The sequence below is a fragment of the Ursus americanus genome, chromosome 2 (genome assembly GCF_024610735.1).
Source record: "Ursus americanus isolate L20-20 chromosome 2, mUrsAme1.1.p, whole genome shotgun sequence".
Classification (NCBI taxonomy): domain Eukaryota; kingdom Metazoa; phylum Chordata; class Mammalia; order Carnivora; family Ursidae; genus Ursus; species Ursus americanus.
In genome coordinates this window covers 80,111,043-80,134,894 of record NC_142128.1, presented here as the reverse complement: position 1 = coordinate 80,134,894, position 23,852 = coordinate 80,111,043, and the positions used below count along the sequence as shown (strand labels likewise).

At 37.8% G+C, this 23,852-nt stretch overlaps 1 protein-coding gene across 4 annotated transcripts in view; it reads right to left on the bottom strand.

Annotated features, from left to right (window-relative positions):
• KCNK2 (potassium two pore domain channel subfamily K member 2) overlaps positions 1–23,852 on the bottom strand; it is a 136,523-nt gene that overhangs the window by 57,954 nt on the left and 54,717 nt on the right. For all 4 annotated transcript variants that reach the window (XM_087858159.1, XM_045771996.2, XM_045771997.2 and 1 more), the window contains exons 4-5: positions 3,907–4,067; positions 909–1,095 (exon numbers count right to left, since the gene is read on the bottom strand). In XM_087858159.1, the coding sequence (XP_087714285.1) occupies positions 909–1,095; positions 3,907–4,067 (348 nt within the window). The remainder of the gene's footprint in view (positions 1–908; positions 1,096–3,906; positions 4,068–23,852) is intronic.

Sequence of the window (23,852 nt, the reverse complement as noted above, 5' to 3'; positions counted from 1 at the left end):
AAAAAACATGAGTAAAACGTGTGGATACTGGTTAATGTAAAAAATACTGTCCTGAGAACTGAAAATTAAATGAAGTAAATATCTTAGAGAAAAGAAGGTTTTAAGTAGCTTAGAACATCTTCTAAGTTTGCAGGTGTTTTTAAAACTGAGATATGAAAACACCTAAGTAAAAAGAGCAAAGATAAACTCGAATTTGTCTAACAGTAAAAGAAAAATAAATAAATACATAAAAAATAAAAATTAGAGGCAGATTGTCTGGTTTCTGAAATTAGGGTGGGAATATACGATTCTAAACAAACAGCAACTTAATTTTCTTTCCTAGAATGAAAATAAATGTTCAACTGCACCCTTCTGCTTCCCTCCACTGTCACAGAATGCTTTTTTTTTGTCTCTCTGTTACTGTTACAGATTAAGCGGTCTCCCAAAATTGTATGCTCAAGTCCTAATCCCCAGCACCTCAGAGCATGTGAAGATGTAATTAGTTCATCTGGACTCATACTGGAGTAGAGTGGGCTTTTTGTCCAGTATGATTGGTGTCCGTATAAGAAAAGGGAAATCCAGACACAGTGACAGAGACACAGAGAGAAGGAACGCCATATGATGTCGTAGCAGGGATGGGAGTAATGGAGCAGGGTGGGCAAGGGCGGATGGCCTCCTCTACACGCTGGAAGAGGCAAGGAGGGATTTCACTTAGAGTGTCAGAGGGACCATGTTCCTACTGTTCCCTTGATTTTTGAAATTCTGCGAGGCAATGAATCTCTCTTGTTTAAAGCCACCCAGTCTGGGGGCACTTTGCCCATAACAGCAGGCCTGGGAAACTAAGACAGACACTGTGTTGTGCTGTGTTAGAAAAGTCTAACTAAAGGGCACGGGTTAGGTGAGTAGGGTCAGTGCCAGGAAAAACTTACCTGCAACATAGTCGCCAAATCCAATGGTTGTTAAAGTGATGACCACGAAATAAATGGCATCTAGGGCACTCCAGCCTTCTATGTGCTTGAATATGATCGCGGGCAAGGCAACAAAGAGTACACAGCCGAACAGTATAAATATGATCGTCGAGATGATGCGAATCTTGGTCTGACTAACATTCCACTTCTAAGGATGAGAGTGAAGAGAGGAGGAGAGAGAGACACTGATTGAGATTTATTGATTATTGGCATAGTTAGTACACTGTTCTCAGAAAATGAGCAGGTGAGGATGTTATTTTTTTCCCTTTTATAATTAATTTTCAATTATCTTATAAAAATTGGGTATAACACAAAGAACTCAAAACAATCAATGCTAATGATGGTGCTACTTTACTCTTACACAGTTTTACAACAGGCAAAATGCTTTCAAAATAAATTACATTTGCTCTGAGAATACAATTTCAGATGTACATCACTCTTCGTTTACCTGAATTACTTTTGAAATATTTTTATTCTATAGGCATACTACTGATTATGGGCCAAACATAATCTAGAAATACATGAAAATAGACAAAATTGAACCATGGACTAAATAGTTTAATAACTGATAAAATTATTAATTTTATGAAAAATTTCCCCCTCACTCCTGTGTTTTCCTATCATCTTCCAACTGATTAAACTGAAATACTAATAGACTTAAAGTCCACAGTGGATTTCCCTGTGAACCAGATGAATTGTCTCTCTGTTCTATGGCCTTAAACTGTACAACTAAATAAATCAAACATGACACGTAGGCAAGGATGAATCTTCAACACTCTTACACTACAGCTGTCTTTCACCCTCTTCTCTTTTCAAGAATCTCTACAGTATCCCATATTACGTTTGTACATACAGCAGTTTATCTCCAGATCTTCATTTGAGGCTAATCACTGTATATTTTTCATCTGTAACTGGATCTGTCCTATCTGCTATGAAAATTATAGGTCACATCCCCACCATAAAAAAACCATGAGTTTTAGAACTTGAACATTTCCCAGAGATAAAGATCTATGAAACCATAGAATGGAAAGTGAAAAAAAAAAAAGTTTCTAGTCTACCATCCTTATCACATATGTGAAATTTAAATGAATTCATGTCTGTAAAGTTCTCACATTATTGTTTAGTACTAAGCATGGAATCATGACCACTGAATGGATTCACTACAAGGGTACAGGATGTGTTTAAGCACCGACATAGATGCAGCATGGAAAGCATTACCTGGCATCCAGTAAGCACCCCAAAATTTGTTGAATAAAATAAAACAAATGAATAAACAAACAAAAAGCAGAATCAGAACTATAGATACAGAGAACAAACTGAGGGTTACCCAAGGGGAGGGGGAAGGGGGAATTGGGCAAAATGGGTGAAGGGAAGAAGGAGATACAGGCTTCCAGTTATGAAATGAGTAAGTCAAGGGAATAAAAGCACAATGTAGGAAAAACAGTCAATGATATTGTAATAGCAATGCAATGGGGCAAATGGTACCTACACTTGTGGTGAGCATAGCATAATGCATAAGCTTGTCAAATCGCTAAGTTTTGTACACCTGAAACTAATTTAACATTGCGTGTCAACTATACTCAGATTAAAAAAAAAATTAAGCAAAAAAAATTTGTTGAATGGATGAACAATTCAGCATTGCCCTCTTAATTAATATAAATATAAGATACTTTTAATATCAATATAAGAAAAGTATAATACCCAGAATAGGATGAAACTTGTATTTTAGAATAATCATACCTACACCATTCCAATTGTAGAAATATCTGAGAATGAACTTGGAACTTAAAAACAAAACATAACTAATGCTAAGAAGTGGAACTATAAAGTGAAATACCAATACTCAGTAGTCTTATTTCATCAATAGAATTAAATGTAAAATACTTAATTGAAATGTTTGTGAAAAGATGAAAAGATTATTGAAGAGTAAGTAAAATGTATTTGTAATACTGGTGACGGTAGTAACATATCCTTTATAATCCCACCCACTCATGCAACTATTTTCTTGGTAAGTTTCTTCAGGAATAGAAGCTTGTAATCATAGTGGTATCGCTACTATTTTTCATTTACCATTCTAATAAAAGCGTTTTCATTTTACTTATTTTTTTTCTATTGAGTATACTATAGCCATGAACATCTTTGTGTGTATTACTTTTGGTCCTACTGAATTACATCCCTTGGATAAGTTTCTATCAATGACATCACTGAATTAAGTTACATGATCACCTTTATCGTGTTTGCTAAATAGGATGTCCTTCACAAATGAACAAGGTACCAAAGCAAATTTTAAATTAGAAAATATTGTCAGCTATTTACTAGCTATGTTAAGCTTTTACTTATTTATTTATTTATTTTAGATTTTATTTACTTATTTATTTGAGAGAGAAAGAAAGAGTGCATGCACGTAAGTGCCGGGGGGAGGCAGCAGGGGAGGGAGAGGAAGAGGGAGAGAATCTTAAGCAGATTCTGTTCTGAGGGAGGAACCCAACTAGGGGCTCCATTTTAGGACCCTGAGATCATGACCTGAGCCGAAACCAAGAGTTGGACGCTTAACTGACTGAGCCACCCAGGCGCCTCAAGCTTTTGCTTATTATCTCTTAACTTTTAAAGTGATGTCTCCATTGTCAGTACCATTATTCACATTATATAAATGACAAAATGGAGATTTCAGGGTAAAATAACTAGCTTAAGAGAATACAGCAAGACAAGACGTCTGGAATTGGAGCTTGGTTTGTCAGATTTCTACTTCATTTCTGCATATTTTTTGGTTTTTCCCATGTATTAATTTACTCATTCAAATTAAGTATGAAAATAACTATGAAGTGAGTTACATGCTAATAAAGGTACATATAAGAGGTTATGGAAAACCCAATAACTTGATTATCTGTACCTGAGACGATAGAAAAGTTTAATTAAAAAAATTAAAAAACATGTGTAGCTAAAATGCTATTATACTTACAATAAACGTATCTTCCACTTTTGCAATTCCTTTTCCAAATATGGTCCCTAGTTGATCACCAACTCCAGCCAACAAAAAACCAAAAAGGGGAATTCCCAGTAAGGCATAGATGATACAGAATATCTTTCCCCCTTCTGTGCGCGGTGAGATATTTCCAAATCCTAAATACAAAAAAAAAAAAATTGTTTTCAGTTGTTTACAAACGAGTAATAGTTTAAAACATATGACCTCGTTAAAAAGAAAACGAAACAAACTGAAAGAGGGCTTGAGCTATTTCCATTTTGACCTCAAACCTTCTGCTTGGGTTCTTCTTTCCAGCCTGGGGCTTGGCGCAGGCAGGAGACGGACACTACCTGCCTGAAACCATACCCGCGCCAGCAAGACCCTGCCCGTAACTGACTCCAAGACAATGATTGGTTGAACTTCCACTGGCTCCCTGTGAAGGCCTACCCGCCTTTGCCCCACGATTTCCTATGTAAACCTGGAAGTATTATTGGCTTTTTTTTTTAATAATAATATTTTTTATTATATTATGTTAGTTACTGTACAGTACATCCCTATTTTTTGATGTAAAGTTCCATGATTCATTAGTTGCGTATAACACCCAGTGCACCATGCAATATTGGCCTTTTGGAGACAGTCTTTGAGACGCTAGTCTGCTGTCTTCCCGGTGTTGACCTCACTGAAATATATTCCTTTCTAGCTTCACCACCACTTGTTTCTCTGCCTTCGGATTTTGTCAGCGGCAAGTGTCTGAGCGCGGTCTGTTTGGGACCCCTGGAGCCAGGTGCTCTCCCCTGTGCCCCAGCTATAAAACCATAGGCCCAAAATGACACCACTTAGGCTGAATCCCCAAACTGGGGATTAACAACTAATCTAATTGCAGTTTCAACTTCACCCAGAAATGTAGTCTCAGTCTTAACCTTAACCAGTCAGGAATTTTCCTATTAGAGGCAAAGTGTCCGCCACATTGGCCCTCTCCATCACCCCCTCCCCCAAAGGAAGATGAGGCGATCTGTCTGAGAAGACCTATTCTTCCCTCTCAGGGAAATCTACCTTGCCCTGAAAATCCTTTTCTTTTTTTCTTGCCCCCACCCTTGTTCTATAAAATTGTTGCGTGTTGTACAATTCCTCTGAGCTCCCCTCTGCTTGCTAGATGGGATGCTGCCTGATTCATGAATCACTTAATAAAGCCAATTAGATTTTCATATTTACTCAGTTAACTTTTGTTTTTTAACAACCTCGAGGGTAATTCAGAAATTCCCCAATATTAAAAGATATTAATCACAGATTTCAACTAGATAAGAATCCTTTTAAAATATATTTTAATACACAATACTTTAATAAGCAAACATTCCAATAATCTACAAAATACAGCTAATGTTCCATTTAAAATAGATGATGAAAACCAAGGGGGTAACACAGCAAAAAAGCCAATATTTTCATTAAATTTCCTTCTGTCTCTCTATACTGATAATACTGTAAAATATAGAGCTCTCATTGTCATTTATGGAAAAGAGCATACTGCCTTAATTTAAGAGAATTTAAATATGCTAACGTTATTTAAAGATTAAAGTTTAATATAACAACTTTAAAAATCCTGTTTTCATTCAAGCACATACCAAAAAGTAAAAACTAAAACCTTGAAATTATTAAACTTTTTTAAAGTTCTGAGGATTTAGAAGGTATTTTTGCCACCCCAAGATATGTCTCTTTGGCGCACTGATTATTTTAAGGTGGTTATTTTTAAGAAACTGAGGATACATGAAAAACTTTGAAAACCAAATATAGGAAACCAAATATAGGTCACCCTTTTGCAGGAGACATTTACAAGGTAGAAGGGAAATCTCCATTTGGAAGGGTGCCCTCTCAGTACACCAGGGAGGTGGGGAGGTGAATAAATCTCTAGAAAATGTTATTTGTGGAGAACGCATAGACTGAAATCTGCCTAACAACTTCACTTCTTCGCTGTGCTTTCCCTGCTAACCTCCCAAACTGAGAAGTTGTAGTCACAGCTTTATTCTGGAGGCGGACTGGAAACAGCTACTGTACAAGTTAAGATGAGTGGTTCCATAGAACTTTGATTAATTTACAGGCTTTCGGCCATGGGCTCACTTCTGCTTCTAATTTTGGTGACTTCAGGAAGTTCCCTTAGAAAAATTTTCCTTTTAGAATCCTATGTTTTGCTTGTACCCGGGATGTGGGCTCCTTACTCTGAATTTCATTGTCATCTGAATCCATACACTTCATATCATCCCCAAATCCATTCCTATTATGGTTTCCTCAACACCTTCCCTGCCTTCAACGCACTATGGACTCCCCCTCCCCATTAATTTCATGTTTTCTGTCATCTCAATGCAACGTTTTGGTGAGGGGAGATACGTGCATGTTTATATCAAACAGCTTATAAGATAAATTCATGTTTATATCAGATGGAATTAGATGTCTGGATTTACCAATGTCTTTTAGAATGTTAAATACTGATCATCTAATAAAAAGTCCACAGATTTATAGTAAGGTATACAAACATCATGGCTTTCAAAAGCATTTACTTTAAAGTCTAAAATTAACTGATTAAAAGAAAGCGTCTGCCTTCGGCTCAGGTCATGATCCCAGGGTCCTGGGTTTGAGCCCCGCATCAGGCTCCCGGCTCAGCGAGGAGCCTGCTTCTACCTCTCCCTCTCCCTCTGTTCCTCCCCCCTGCTTGTGCTCTCTCTCAAATAAATAAATAAATAAAAATAAAGATAAATACTCTGTAAGAGTTTGGCAATATATTACAGCCCTTCCTGGATTCATGACTCAAGAGATACGTGGCCTTCAGTAAATTATATCCTCATTTGGTAAAGGGTATATTGCTATTATTATCTACTTTGTTGAGTTAGGTATCACAGGAAAGGTGCCCAGGAAATTTTTCCATATATGTGCTCAGTATATGTTAGGTGCTATAATAATAATTATTATAATTACTATTAATCATACTATTGGTAGAAGTAAAGATTAGCAGATCAATGTATTTAGCCTGGTCAGTACGCAAACTATTTAACAGATAGATTAATGGGGTCATGATTACACAGTGCTTTCCACTATGTTCTATCAAATTGTGGATGCCATTCTTTAGACCGAGCACTGGTAAAATAGCATGCATAGAGGAAAGCAACTTTTCACATATGGTGTCTACACATTTAACTCATTTGCCTCCCATCTGTTCTTACCTACTAATGCCTTGGAGTGCTGAACACCACAGCACCATGTGCAAAGGATACATCCAAGGCAGGTGGGAAAAGGGCCCAGAAATCTTGTATGAAGGTAATTTTAAGGGAAAACTTTAAAGTTGAACTATTTGGGACAGTGCACCATTTCTGAATGCTATCCAAGAATGGAACTCAACAATCCCAGCCCTGTCTTGTATTCTTAACATCAATAACCAGAGTCGCAAGAACAAGAAGGCTATGCTAAGTCAGCAGGGTGGACTCTTTTGACATAGGTTCTTTGATTATTCCAGACAGTCCTGCTAAGATCCAACAATGTTCTTTATTGCCTCTCCAGATGAACAACGACGTGGTCTGAGGTAGGGCTCAATTCTGAGTCAACCTATTCCATCCCATTTTCTCTTTTTGATTAAGAGGACAAAGGTCTCCAGAATTATATCCATAAGAAGTAACCTACCACCAGGAAGGACCAGAGATGAAAAATAAGGTACACTGTTAGTGAGCCCTCTTGCTCAACTGTAGACTCCAACAGTTAGAACCAGAAATAGAACCAGAAATAGACAAGACAGCTTAACTCATGCTCTAACTAAAATCCATTGTGCTTAGTTCTTACCACACTTTTTAAACATTCCAACCACCAGACCACAAAGCAATGATAGCAATGGAATGCCTAGAAGACTTCACCCACAAGTCCCCTTCCCTGCCCATGACCATGGGCTGAACACCTACTGACCCTCACCCATGATCACACACTCTCTGCCTGCTCTCTTGCACGTAACCCCCTGCCCCTAATCTTTCCTTATAAAACTCTAGGTGTCCATCTTACTGTGGAGAGGTCAGTTGTTACGACTTGAACTTGCCACCTCCTCTGGCTGCCGGCACCTGAAATAAATTTCTGCCTTTCTCTTTTCCAAACCCTCATCTCTTGAGTTATTGGCTTCTCTTATGATGAGTTTATCTGAGTTTGTTGGGTGGCAGTGTTGACAAACCCAGTCAGGAGCTTTGCTTCTGATTTGTCCAGGCCCCTGGGGAGTCCTTGGGACAGAGCAGTGGGCTGGGGCAGCACACCAGAGCTCGCCCATTCATTTCCCGAGTTAGCAGCTGTGATAGATGGAGAGATAATAATACAACTTTTTAAAAAATTCTGACTGTGGCATTGCTATAAATAGGCTCTAATGTTCAAAAAATGAAAGTCTAGCTGTCAGAGAGCTCAATTTGATCTGCTCCACACAAGTTAAAGGGGCATAAGAAACAAAGGCTTCAAGTTTTCATCCATCATCGACTCAGAATCAGCCTGGAGGCCACTGGAACATCTTCAGAAAAGCTGAGAGAGGATTTCCTCAGAAAGCCTGTTTACCTCACCAATGCAATGACCCAAGATCCAAAGAGAATTCGAGATATAAGGAAAGCCAATCTACCTTTCATTGATCAAAAACTTGGAGACCGGTGCCTTGTGGTATCTCCGTATTTCGTTTTTACTATGTCCAAGTCAAGGTCAGCAGAAGAGAGACCAGGGGAGTAGGAATGAAGGATCCTGATATAACTCTTCTCTGAGCGTCTTTCTGTTTTGCCTTCCAAATATGTCTTTAATTATCATTACACTGAGCATTATGAGGAATCTATGCCTCCTAGGTGACATCCCTCATGCACTCACCACTTCTCGTGGACAGACACACAGTGACCCAGCAGTTCTCGGACATAAAGGAAATGCCTACAGCTCCCCAAAATCTCCCTGGGTGAGAGAATGAAATGGCTGTTCAGAGGATGGTTCCTTATGCTTTCTCCCCTCTCTTCCCTGAGTAAAATAAGAGGAGACTTCCCTCCACAGATTTACCACATGTTTTGACCAACCAATGGGCATTGGTTAAATGACTTGGTACTATCAATGGATTTATGAAAGGTATCCATTGATTCTAAGCAGTATGCTAAGCTTTTAAAATAGTAATCCTTGTGATTGTCTGAATTTCCTGACTCTTTTCCTGGTCAGTTAGCAGCATCTTCATTGCCTCAGGGCAAAATGGATTGTTAAAGCAAGAAGAAAAGGGAAAAGAAACAGTATTAAGTTTTGTTTTTCTTTTAAGTCCTAAATTAAGGTGTTCGCAAGCAAAATGTATCCCCTGAGGAGAGCAGAGGTCAGTTTATGGCATAACATACGCAAAATAAGAGAGTAAAAGGAGTGCCTTCCAAAGAGCTTGAGGGAATAGACAAGACTGACCAGGGATGGGGCATCACTTTGGAGGAGGTGGGGTTAGGCAGAAACCAGAGGACAGGACCTTGGGGTGGGGGAGTATACTGGAGCTCACTTGAGAGATCAACTATTAAATCTTCAGGAGTTTTACAAGTCAGCTAACTTCACATTAGTAGCCTGGAATCAGCTATAGGAGGAATATTTATGCCACATAAATTGGCAAGCACTATAATTTAGGGCCACCCCCTCCCGCCACCTAGTATTTACCAATATGCGACAGAATAAAATACAGTGAAATTTAAGAGACTGTATGTAGTCTGTGCCAGAGATCTGGAGGGAAGCCAGGCTGACGCCTGTGAGCCAACCCTTGATATTTATGTGAGGACATCACTAGAACAGCTATCACTGCTGCTTCACATTCCTCTACGGAAGGGCCTTCCATGGAAAGCTACTATAAGTCCATTGTAAGCACATCGTCTAGCAGGAGACCCAAATGTGTCACTCTCATTTGAATAGTCTCAAGTGAACAGGCCGTTTTTCTGGGATCATTTATTACTACTACAAATAAATAACCCCCTCTTCATGCACTGTGCATGCTTGGCAATTATTTAATTATTTGTAAGAGTTCATTGAATGTCTATATTCCCCACTAGACTATGAGTTCCATGAGTGTAGAGGTTGATTTATTATTTATATATATATATTTACAACTATAATTCCAAAACCTTCCTGACTTATTAACTAATGCATAATTGGTAATCAATAAGTATTTCTTCACTGACTGACGGACCCATATATCTAAAAAACTCACAATACTTCAGAAGGAGGCAAAGAAAAAAATTCAGAGAAATAGAATATCTCTGTGTGGGAATTTACAAAGAAAATTAAATTTCTCCCCCACTAATTAATAAATTTACTATCTTTGCAATCAAAGTCTCATAGTTTTTTTTTTTTTTAATTTTACAACTTAATGATATGATTCTAAAATTCATCTGGAATACAATTAACAATAGTCAATAAATACTTTAAAAGAAGACCAATGTGAGGCAAAGTTTACCTACAAATTAAAAAGATGATCTCTATAGTTTTAATTCTTAAAACTATGTGGCAAACTAATGAATGAAAACAATAGAAAGCATAGAAAAGGACCACAGCACGTAAATGAAAATTTGGTAAATATATTTCAAATCAATATAGAAGGAGTTGATTATTCAGTAAGTAGTGATGGGATAAATAGTAAGCTACTTGGAAATAAATGGTGTCCTTGCCTCACATTATTCACTAAATATTTTTGAGTGGATTAAATCATCAAATATAAAGAAAGTATGACCATAAAATACTACAAAAATAGGGCAGGAGAACAACTTTTTAAGCACAACTTCTAGGACAGAATCATAAAGAAGTTAAAGATAAATATGGGTATGCAAAAAATATAATGATGCCGTATGTCAAAAGAAGAGCATAAACTCTATGCTGAGGCCAAACGCTTTTCCAAGAAGCAGTGAAGAGAGAGTCAAACACCTCTGTTGTGGGTCTTCCTAGGGCTCCTCTTGGTCAAAGAGCCAAGCTTTCATTTCATTTGCAGGCCTGAAGTTGGATTGAGTCTACCATGTTTGCATTTGTGATTTGAGGTGTTCTAATTTAGCCTTCCACCACCATTATATAAAACGTGGATTATTAAAGATATATCTGTTATGGGGAAATACAAATATTCGTAATGGTAAGTTGATAAACCCCAAGTACATTTTTGGCTTTGTGTACTTGAGATTTACTGAAAGCCTGTCAACTGGCCAACTTTAACAAACAAGTTCACTTCCATTGAAAAATGTCAGGCTAAAAGTGTAATAAGAATACTTCTGGATAATAGTAATCTTTCTACCCTCTGAGTGAGACTTACTGATAGTGAGTAACACAGTTAAACTATTTGGACTTGTTGGCTGCAGTGTACATATTCCAGATTTAAGAGTTTTATTTGACTAATAGGTAGTTCATGAAAATCTTTGCTCTTTTAGCCAGCATTCAATGTGGAGACTGTAGTTTATGATTACATTTACTGACAATAGCAATGACAAAAGCAAGAATAATCTGAAATTGCATTTATGTGGCCCCTTCTAGAGTTAAACACATTTAAAAAAATCTAAGTAATTCTGACCAAAAATTTAGGAGGTGAAACTCTATTATTCCAATCCCATGGAGAGAAAATTTAGGTAAGAAAAATACTGCATACTATTACTTTACTCTGACCAATTCTATATCACAAAGCACTAAGTTGTATGCAAAAAAAGAAGAAATCAAATATCACCACAGCAATCAGTATGATTTAATTCTGTTCAATGACAAATTATTCATTAATAACTACATGCCATTCACTGTGCTAGACACCCAGGACAGAAAGATGAGGAAGACACTGCAATTCAGAAAATTCCCAATTGTTAATAAAATCAAATAAATATGCTATCTACCAACTTAAAAAAAAAAAGATTTTATTTTTAAGTAATCTCTATATTCAACATGGGGCTCGAACCCGCAACCCTAAGATCAAGAATTGCATGCTCCACCCATTGAGCCCACCAGCCACACCTACCAACTTTTCTTAAATATTAATGAAGGTACATAAATGGACAAAGACTGGCTATACAAAAAACCAAGGATGGCAGTATGTATATGTGAAATGTCCCCATTAAAACACTGTACTTAAAAAAGTGTGTAGTGGAAGTTTGGTTCCATGTTGACTTTGATCTCTGAAAGGAAGTTAGGTCTGTTCAAACGCTGAATCTACACAACGGCTCTCAATATGCAGCGTTTAAGTACTGATAGTAGAATAGACCCAAGGAGAGTCTGGAAAAACTCCCTGCTGGGACAATAAATGTTAATGTACTATATCAGGAAATTTGGCAAGGACCCCAGGACAAATGAAGAGTGAGGAGTAAAAAAAGAAGGAAAAAGAAGAAGGAATAGAAACCATCCTACTCAACATAAGCCTCTGAATAAGTCCATAACTAAATTAAATGCTAAGAAACACAAACACAAGCAACGCCTGCAGCAGGAATTTGTTCCAAATGAACATAATTTCGGGGGACGGTCCAAACTAAATTTTGAAAGAAGTAGATTGGAATATCCAGAGATTTAAAAAAAATAAAATTTTTATTAAAATTATGCAATAAATAGGTACAAAAATATAGACAGGTAGAAAAGAAAATGGAATAAATAAGAAATCTTGGAAACAGGGGCGCCTGGGTGGCACAGCGGTTAAGCGTCTGCCTTCGGCTCAGGGCGTGATCCCGGCATTATGGGATCGAGCCCCACATCAGGCTCCTCTGCTATGAGCCTGCTTCTTCCTCTCCCACTCCCCCTGCTTGTGTTCCCTCTCTCGCTGGCTGTCTCTATCTCTGTCGAATAAATAAATAAAATCTTTATTAAAAAAAAAAAAAAAGAAATCTTGGAAACAAATCATATTAACTATTTTTTATGGAAATAAAATAGATGAAATGGACTGATAATAGGTGAAGAAAGGACTGGTGAATTTGAAGGTGATTCTGAATAATTCACGTAGAACTTGGCACAGAAAGGAAAAGGGATTTAAAATAAAAACATAAAGAAGTATTAAGGGGCAGGGAGGACTAAGAGACCTCAACAATCATATATGAGTTCCTGGAGCAGAAAATGGAAAGACTAGCAAGGAGACAATATTTAAAATATTGTTAGCTGAGAACCCAAGAATTGTGGACTCATATTGAAAGTGCACTCTTAGTGTTAAGTATGATAAATAAATATATACTCATGCCTTGACACATCATAAAGAACCATAGAACATGGAAATAAAGATAAAATCTAAAAAGCTATCAGGGACAGAATTATTTATTTACAAAGGAACAACACATGAGTAATAACAGTCATTGGTAAATAATGGAGTCCTGGTATCTTCAAAGTGCTAATAACCATCACCCTGAAATTTTATATTTAGCTCAACTATCAAAGAAGAATGAAGGGTCCTATTTTAGCCTTTGCCAGACATACAAAGTCCAAGAAACCTTACCTCCCCCAGAAAACCCTCACAAAATCACTATCTACATATGCTTGAGCAATTATGTACATCAGAAAGAAGAAAAGGAACCCAGAAGGAAAACATAAGAGAAACAGAAGTGGGCATGGAAGTGGAAAAAAATGTCAGAAAATATAGTCAACTATTAACTGCAAAATATGTGCACATACATGAACATGCACAAAACACTGAAAGTAAATAATGGACAATAATAACAAGATGGATGGGAGAATGGGAAGGTTCAATAAATAAGCAGTTTGGCTAAAATGCTAGAAATATAAAGCAGTAGCCAAAAATGTGTTCAAGAACAATGGTAACCACTATCATCCCATCAAGAGTAGAAAAGTAGTGAAAAAAGGATCAAAGAGGATGACATAAACAAGAAAAAAGTCCAAGTACATAAACAATCACAATTTATGTAAATAGATTAAATACAGAGATTATTAGATTTTCTAAAAATATCACAGATCATATGAAAATAAAGGGATGAAAAAGCATTTTTCAGCAAATTCTTATCCAAAGAAAGTCAACATAACAACATTAATGCCAAACAGAATTTTAAGTCTAAATGTACCCTTAAGGAAAATGAGATTGAAAAATTATTGGACCAGAGGGGGTCTGAGTATAACCTGGAAGGCCTTACAGATATAAGAATGCAGAAAAAACACTTGATAAAATTGAATACCCATTGTTGATAGAACTTTTAGCAAACCAGAAATGGAATTTTATTAACATGGTTTTAAATTTAAAAACTAATAGCTGACTTATACTTAAGATGAAGCTTGAAAACATTGGCTTTAAGATAAGGATCACGACAAATAGATCATCCTCATGACTTCTCTATTATATTCTGTTGTAGGTCAATGCTACCGACTTTTATTTTTAAAAAAAGATGCAAAATGAGAAAATAAAAGTTGAAGCCATTACTGATTTTTAGATGATATACTTGTCTATATAATAAAGCCAAGAAAAAAAAAAAAGCCACGAAGAAGTTTTCTAGATTCAAAATGAATAAAAACAACAATACAATATATTTATATGTGCTTAGTACGTGCTAGGTACTCTTACAAGCAATTAAACATATTAATTCACTCAATTCTCACAATGAGGTGTAGGTACTAATATTCTCATTTTGCAAATGAGGAAACTGAAGCACAGAGAAGTTAAATCATTTTCCCAAGGATACACAGCTAGTGAAGTGGGAGAGCTGGGAATCAAGCCCAGGTATTTTAGGCCCAGTGTCTGGGCTCTAATCACACATACCACAACACTCCTATACTCCTAGAAAGAACCAATCAGCAAATGTAGTACAAAATCAAAGGATCGTAATAACATTAGCAACAAAGATAGCTAAGAACACATATCATAAATAACATGTAAGTATTTTATGCATAAAATTACCCAAAAAGTTGTAAAATAAATGACATAAAAAGAAACCTGAAGAGACGAAGAGATATATGTGTTAATTTTATGCTAAATACAATAGATATTTTGAAAGAGTTTTCAGTGGAGTTTTATGCACTTTTATAAAAATCTGTAAGAAAGTACAGGACCAACAATAGCTAAGAAATATTTGAATATTTGGGGAGAAAAATGAGGTGGGAAGGTTTGTCCTACATGATATGGAGACCCGCTATAGCTATTAAAAACAGTATGATTAAGACAATGGGGTACTGGACAGGGAGAGGGAGACCAATCAGAACAGAACGGAGAGCTCAGAAACAGACCTAAACATATCTGGAAGCGTGGGTATCTGGAAAGGGGGAGAGAAGATCAAGGGGTCAGTGAATGTTGATGAATGGGTGTGCAGAGTTGGCTTCCTGGTGAGACTGGGAAGGATGATAAACGGCCTTCAACTTCCTGTATTGTTTCATTTAAAAACAGTAACAACATAAACAGCATGAAGCAATGTTACAATGTGATGGAAGTGGATGGATAGATGGTTGTGTGCAATATGGTTCTTTGTAGACATTTCTACTATTTGAAATATTGCACAACAGTAAAAGAAGATCTATAAATACACTTATAGATCAAAAAGACATTGGACGATATTCTGCACCATTTCTTATAGAAACAGAAAATTGTTGTCTTATCATGACACAGAATTCTATCTCAAAACATTCAATATCGTACTTAATATTAAAGCACAAGAGGTATCCCCTTAAAATCCAGGGAAAAAAGAACATCTATTTTATAACTATTAAATAGTATTATTCTGAAATTTTTAGCACGTGTAATGGCAGTAAACATATAAAAGGAATAATGATTATTAAAAAAAGACAAATATATTAGTTGTGGGTGGAATTAAATATCCAGTAAATACAGGGGACTACTGAACATCGTATAGAGAAAAGCTCAGGAAAATATCTGAAGGCATGATAAATATGCAGTAACCAATGGCATTATACTATTTGAGCACTACCTCAAATGTGCTAAGTGAGATGGCAAATGACTTATTTACAATATTAAGGGAAGTATGAGATACCTGTAAGTCCTCTGATCAAGACATACACAAGAACTTAGAGAACAGCTTGAGCTACTGTAGAATGGGATGGAACAAAACAGAAAAGAATAGAGTAAGGGCAGGAATAACACATATTGTTTTCTTTAAAATATTGCACGTAGGTTGGAAATGGAATAATTATCCAATTGAAGTGCTGAGTAAATGGATTACTCTTCTGGAGGGACAAACATTTCACCCTATGTGAAAATCAGTACCATGCAGATGAAAGATACAAATCAGTTAACCGAACTCAATTACTTCCTTACTGAGCTCTTCTAGACTATGTTTCTTCCTTTGCCTCAAATGCACACCCTCCCCCACCCACTCTTCACCTGGCTCACTCCTAAGAATCCATCATTCCTTAGGTTAGGTATTAATTTCTCCAGGAAGCCTCCCTTGAGTGCTTGCTACTCACTGCCAAGACTGACTTTGACCTCTATCCTACATACACATTTCCCTATCTTAAGACTTATCTCACTAAATGGTAATCATCAGTTCTGTAATCAGAAGTTCTATAAGGTCAGGCCCTATGTCTTAGTCCTACTACAGCCCTAGTGCATTTCCACTGGATGTCTTAACAAACACATGCTTCCCCAAAGCTCCCTTCCTACTGTCTCCCCTTCCTGGTAACCCTCTGCATTCTATTCTGGCAGTTCCTCATCCTAAGGGCTGAGGTTTTCAAGAGCACCTGATAAAGTTTGAGAGCTCGAATCTAAAATGTTCTCAAACAGCTCTTTGCTTGTGGATCTCACCGAAATGGTGGGGTTATGAAAAGATAAGACCGGAAGCTATCCCTCTACTAACTCTCTCTAGCCCTTAAAATTTCTTCTGCACACAGGCTGTATTCACAGTTCTTATTTATTTATTTGACTTCTGGATCGTATTTTTCCTTTAAAGATAATCAGACTGGCAAGTGTCGTCTCCTTCCCAACAGTAGTTGAAGGTTTTGTTCTTAGTGGTGACTAGCAGACTTTGTCTTGCTGCTCTCTTTTAGTGACCTTTTTTTTCAATACCTATGGACTGTCTTATAAAGGCTTTTCTCATGGGGCATTTTTCATAGAATCCTGTGCCTTCTCCAGTCCCCACTTTCCCACATCGAGGGTGCTGAGGGGACCTCTGAACACTGTCATCTGGACAATACCTGGACCCAACACTAACAGCCTCACCACTACCATCTTGTTAGAAGTAAATCAATCACCGTGCAGCCAGAGTTCTCAAATCCCTCGTGCCTAGGTCCTAAAGCCATATGGTTTTGTAGGCAGCGAGGGGATCCCTTCAACACCACCCTTTGATTCCCTTCCCTGATGAAAGACTTCCACTGCCACTACCTCAAGGCATCAAAACAGCCCGAATGTGGCCTTTTCTCATCCAGATCCATCTCAAAATAGTTCATTCTCCCCAAGGCACAGCAGCTTCAGTCTTGAGACTCCTATTAAATGCTAGATGTTCCAAGGTCTTCATGTATAAGTCACCCCGCTTATTTCCCAATATTCCTTGTTATAGAATTGTTCTACCTTCCAGTAACACCAGAGTCATAATTACTTGTTGAAGAAAATGAGTGGACGTTTCTGATTCTTCACGTGGTTTATGTTGCTTGCTCAATGGTGACACCAACTTGGCCCTTCAGTTATCATGTTGAAATCCTGTCTGTCCTTTCTCTTCCCCCTTCCAACACCCAGCCATTCCTCACCTTCCAACGACATGGGATCCTGCTTTCTTTCAACAAACATAGTACTTTCTATTGCCTTTGGAGGAATTACGTATTAGTCTAACATGAATTCTTTCCCTTTAGTTACATGCTTTTTCCTTTCTTCTTAGTGATAAACTTCTTGGGATTCTGTTTTAAAATTTTTTCTTTCCTTTCCGTGTCTTGTGTCATGCTTTGCTTACAGCAGATGTTCAAGAAAATTGGTTGAATTGAAAATAATTATCTATGGGCTTTCATTAATACCTCATATTTTAATTAAATAGACTTCTCAGATCTAAATAGTTCTACAGTATGATTTTTTTTTTTTTTACTGCTTTTAATTGTATTCAGGACCGACAAGCAAAAGAGAAGTTCTTGATCTGTGCAAACTGTATTTTAAAAATTGCCTCTAAAAATAACAATTAAAATATTACTTTAATACAAAACAATTTAAACTTTTAGATGCAGAAAAACATTAATATTGTAGGGCATAAGAGTAAGATGTTAGAAGTAGGTGAGAAAAAGAACAATATAAATTCAGCGCATGCTCACTTGGCAACCTAAAAAAAAGGGGGGGGCAAGCCTTTCAGAAACCGAAGTGAAATGATAATCATAACATCTGGTCTTTTTTAAAAAGCTAGTCAAAGTCATAGCTATGCTATATAGCAAAGAACCTAGCTAAACGCTGAAGAAAAAATATGGCTCCGGAAAAATGTGATCCTAATTAAAAGACAATTAAATCATGTTTTGATAAAAAGATGTATTCATTTCAGAACTTTCACAAAGTTGTACGTGGTTCTTCCAGATCACTGGTTTTAAAACAAGGGTGCACATCAGAATCACACATGAAACTTAAAAAAAAAATACACCCCAGAACAACTAAATTATTGTCTTCCACTGGGAGGGGAGGGGAATGTGCACATGTATTTTTAAATATCTACAGAAGTGATTCTAATTTATACCCCTGTGACAGGGGCAGGGTTTATGGGTCTAAAGCTATACAATGTGGGGGAAGGGGCTCTTTAGGAAAAAGAATACAAAATTAGGGAGTAAACCCATGTCAGTGGGGAGAGGGGGTCCTGAAGCTTAACTCTCATCGGTCTCAAATAAATCTGCCTCCGTCCCTCTGTATTTAGGACGACCTCGATCACCTCTTCTAGACTGGCTATGGTATTACTCTATTACTGTTTTTATTGCCAATAATAAAAAATAATAAAATAATTTTCATTACCAATAAAAAATAATGGCCAACACTACTGAACAACGCACTCTCACTCTGTGCTAGATACAGCGCTCATCCCTTCATATGGGTACTTAATTAACCTTTCACAACGCGATGAGATTAAGCGCAACTGATTATCCCCACTCTCTGAATGTGGAAACTACAGCTTATTGAGGTGAAATACTGTGTCAACCTTAAACAGCGAACCGTGAAGGCTGAGATTTAAACTATTAACTCAATTGCTTAGAGCTAAAAGTATCTGGGATCAAGACTATAGATACTGTTTCTCAATCTTAAGAGTTCTCAGTTATAGAACCACGGAGTACGGATTTATACCTGGACATGCCTTTCTGCCAATATTTGCTGTTTTACCTACTTAGACTGGAAAAGAAAGTATAGGTGCCTCAAAACAAATGAGTCAGTCAAAGTCACTAAATCTAAGGACTGTTTGACATTTTGTTTTAAGTTCAACATCAGCACACTTTCACTTGGCGCAGAAGCCACGGGCCTGCAGTTCAAACTCTATTTCACAAGATGGCTCCCTTGCTATCCTCAGTTGCAACTTATATAATAAAATCCTACACCACAATTGTAAAGTTGCAAATCTGTAGGAAGTTACATAGTTCTTGTTGGTTTCTGAACCTTTCTAAAATCATGAATATCTGATTAATGCTACCAAGCATTTTTTGCTACCAAGATTCTTTTATATAACCTACAACGAAAGCTAAAAGTTGAGAGGAATTCCCTTTGCAAAGGAATTTTGCCAAAAACAATAATTATCCTCCTGCACATTGTTTCCTAACTCCCCCAGCTTTTTCTTTGGTACATTGGAAGTACATCCCACCCCCTTTTCACCCGGGCAAAGAGGTGCTTGGTGAGAGGGCAGGAGGAGGGAGAGAAAGATCCTGCAGGAGAAATAAGAGCACATTTACTCCTAGGGTGCTGCCCACCATTCCCTAGTGAGAAGAGCCCCATGTGAGGACGATCCAGGAGAAGGGAAACAGCTTATCTCAAGTCCTTCTTAGTTTCCACATGCCTCTCACAGACAGCACATTGAACTGTCTTAGATTTGATTCTGAATGTTTTCAAAGACATGCATTTTTTAGAAGATTTATTTATTTTAGAGAATATGTGAGCATGAATAGGGGGAGGGGCAGAGGCAGAGGGAGAGAGAGAATCTCAAGCAGACTTCCTGCTGAGTGCAGAGCCCAATACAGGCCTGGATGGATCTTATAACCCTGAGATCATGACCTGAGCCAAAACCAAGAGTCGGTTGCTCAACCAAAGGAGCCACCCAGGAGCTCCATAAAGATATTCTTTTTTGATAAAACATGACCACTAAATGTTGGCCAACTATTTTATCTGAGGCTCAAGCCAATAAAAGAGATCTCACTCAAGGTGTAATAAAATATTTCCACAAATGGCTGCAAATTCATGCGCTATTTAACTGCCTCTTATCGGATTCTCCCTATATACCAAGAAAGGAGAAAAATAACCCAATAACACTAAAGAAATGGGGAATCATTTCTAGCAAAATATGAATGATGAGTTTTCCCATTTGTTTTTTTAAAGAGAGAGAGAGAGAGGACTCAAGCACACATGGGAGGGGGAGCAGGCATGGACAGAGAGAGAGGGAAAGAGGAAATCTTAAGTAGGCTCCACATCCTGTTCAGAGTCCCATGTGAGCTTGATCTCAAGACCCCGAGATCATGACCTGAGCCAAATTCAAGAATTGGATGCTTAACCCACTGAGCCACCCAGGTGCCTCAAGTTTTCCCATGTTTTGAGAGAGATAGTAAGTCAGGAATCTGCTATGATAAGAACACATTTCCTGGAAATCATACTTATAATGGTTATTGTTAAAAGAAATTTCCTATAGGAACATCAGCATAATTTGATGTCATATTCCTGACCAAACATGGTATCAAACAATAAACTATAAAAGCAATAAATAAGGGGCCTGGCTGGCTCAGTCAGTAGTGCATGCAATTCTTGACCTTGGGGCCATGAGTTCAAGCTCCATGCTGGGCATAGAGTTTACTTAAAAAACAAAAAACAAAAGAAAACAAGCAATAAATTAAATCATACCATCTATTGGTAAAGAGACTCTCACTGACCAGAGTTTGGTCAGGCTCTTCCATTGTTCTAAATATTTTATTTATTTATTTGGCAGAGTGAGAGCACAAGCAGGCGGAGCAGCAGGTAGAAGGAGAGGGAGAAGCAGGCTCCCCACTGAGCAGAGAGCCTGATGTGGGGCTCAATCCCAGGACCCTGGGATCATGACCTGAGCTGAAGGCAGACACTTGACCAACTGAGCCACCCAGAAGCCCCATCCTGTGTCCTTCCTTGTAAAGTCCAGTTCTAGCAAGAATCCTGCTAAGTCAGTTTAGACAGAAACCCCCACCCTAAATATCTGATCAGGGGCGCCTGGGTGGCACAGCGGTTAAGCGTCTGCCTTCGGCTCAGGGCGTGATCCCGGCGTTACGGGATCGAGCCCCACATCAGGCTCCTCCGCTATGAGCCTGCTTCTTCCTCTCCCACTCCCCCTGCTTGTGTTCCCTCTCTCGCCGGCTGTCTCTATCTCTGTTGAATAAATAAATAAAATCTTTAAAAAAAAAAAATATCTGATCACTCTCCATGTCTGATTGGGTTCCTCATCTTCCACCATTGCCAAGGTGATATCTGATCATCCAACAGACCTTCAGCAAGGATCTTTTTTTTTTTTTAAAGATTTTATTTATTTATTTGACAGAGATAGAGACAGCCAGCGAGAGAGGGAACACAAGCAGGGGGAGTGGGAGAGGAAGAAGCAGGCTCATAGTGGAAGAGCCTGATGTGGGGCTCGATCCCAGATCGCCAGGATCACGCCCTGAGCCGAAGGCAGACGCTTAACCGCTGTGCCACCCAGGCGCCCCTTCAGCAAGAATCTTGATAGTAGTTTCAGCTCAAATTCTCCCTTACTCCTAATGTGTTCTCTTAGTAATTTTCTATCCACTGACACTTTCCCTGCTCCTTGGCTATAAATTCCCACGTTGCCTTGTTGTATTCAGAGTTGAACCCAATCTCTCTCTCCTACTACAAAAGTCCACGGCAGTGGTCCTTATACTTATCACAATGGTCCTAAAGCAAATTTGTCTTACCTTCTTTAACAAGTGTCATTGAATAATTTTTTCTTTAACACTATAAGTGGTAAAATGATAAAGCTATACAATTCATCTATCATCAAACCTCTCTAAAAGTAATACAATAGAAACAATAAATGTAAAAAAATTAAAATTTTCTGCATCTTAAAAAGTTGGACCTTGGTCGAGATTAATAATCGGAATTGCCAAAAAGCTACACTATCTTTGATTTGCAATCATTTTCCTAAAAGAAGTCAAACACATTCATTCGAATTTCTTTTCTTTTCTTCTTCTTTTTCTTTATTTATTTTTAATTTTTATAATAATTTTTTATTATGTTAGTCACCATACAGTATGTCCCTAGTTTTTGATGTAAAGTTCCAGGATTCATTACTTGCGTATAACACCCAGTGCACCATGCAATACGTGCCCTCCTTAATACCCATCACCAGCCTATTCCATTCCCCCCGCCCAAAGACCTCAGTTTGTTTCCCAGAATCCATAGTCTCTCATGGTCATTTCCCCTTCTGTTTACCTTCCCTTTCTTCTTCCCTTTCTTCTCCTACCGATCTTCCTACTTCCTACTTCCATAAATGAGTGAAACCATATGATAATTGCCTTTCTCTGCTTGATTTATTTTGCTTAGCATTATCTCCTCCAGTCCCGCCCATGTTGCTGCAAATGTTGTGAAATCATTCTTTCTGACGGCTGAGTAATATTCCATTGTATATATGGACCACATCTTCTTAATCCAGTCATCTGTTGAAGGGCATCTCGGCTCCTTCCACAATTTAGCTATTGTGGACAGTGCTGCTATGAACATTGGGGTGTGTATGTCTGTATCTTTGGGGTAAATACCCAGTAGTGCAATTGCTAGATCATAGGGTAGCTCAATTTTTAAATTTTAAGGGACCTCCACACTGTTTTCCAGAGTGGCTGTACCAACTTGCATTCCCACCAACAAGGTAAAAGGGATCCCCTGTCTCCATATCCTCTCCAACATTTGTTCTTTCCTGCCTTGTCCATTTTTGCCATTCTAACTGGCATAAGGTGGTATCTCAGTGTGGTTTTGATTTGAATTTCCCTGATGGCTAATGATGTTGAACATTTTTTCATGTGTCTGTTAGCCATTTGTATGTCTGCATTGGAAAAGTGTCTGTTCATATCTTCTGCCAATTTTTGGATTTGATTATTTGTTTCCCATGTATTGAGTTTGAGAAGTTCTTTGTAGATATTGGATACCAGTCTTTTATCTGTAGTGTCAATTGCAAATATCTTCTCCCATTCTGTGGGCTGCCTCTTAGGTTTTTTTGACTGTTTTCTTGGCTGTGCAGAAGCTTTTTATCTTGATGAAGTCCCACAAGTTCATTTTTTTCTTTTGTTTCTCTTGCCTTTGGTGATGTGTCACGAAAAAAGTTGCTGTGGCCAATGTAAAAGAGGTTGCAGCCTATGTTCTCCTCTAGGATTTTGATGGATTCCTGTCTCACATCGAGGTCTTTCATCCATTTGGAGTTTATCTTTGTGTATGGTGTGAGAGAGTGGTCAAGTTTCATTCTTTTGCATGTAGCTGTCCAATTTCCCCAGCACCATTTATTGAAGAGACTGTCTTTTTTCCACTGGATGTTTTTTCCTGCTTTGTCAAAGATTAATTGCCCAAAGAGCCGAGGGTCCTTTCCTGGGTTCTCTATTCTGTTCCATTGGTCTGTGTGTCTGTTTTTGTGCCAGTACCATGCTGTCTTAGTGATCACAGCTTTGTAGTATGGTCACCAAACAGGTCTCAACCGGTACCAAAAGACTGAAATTATTCCCTGCATATTCTCAGACCACAATGCTTTGAAATTGGAACTCAATCACAAGGAAAAATTTGGAAGAAACTCAAATACTTGGAAACTAAGAACCATCCTGCTTAAGAATGATTGGGTAAACCAGGAAATAAAATTTAGAATGCAGTTTTTATATTCTCACCTCAAGAA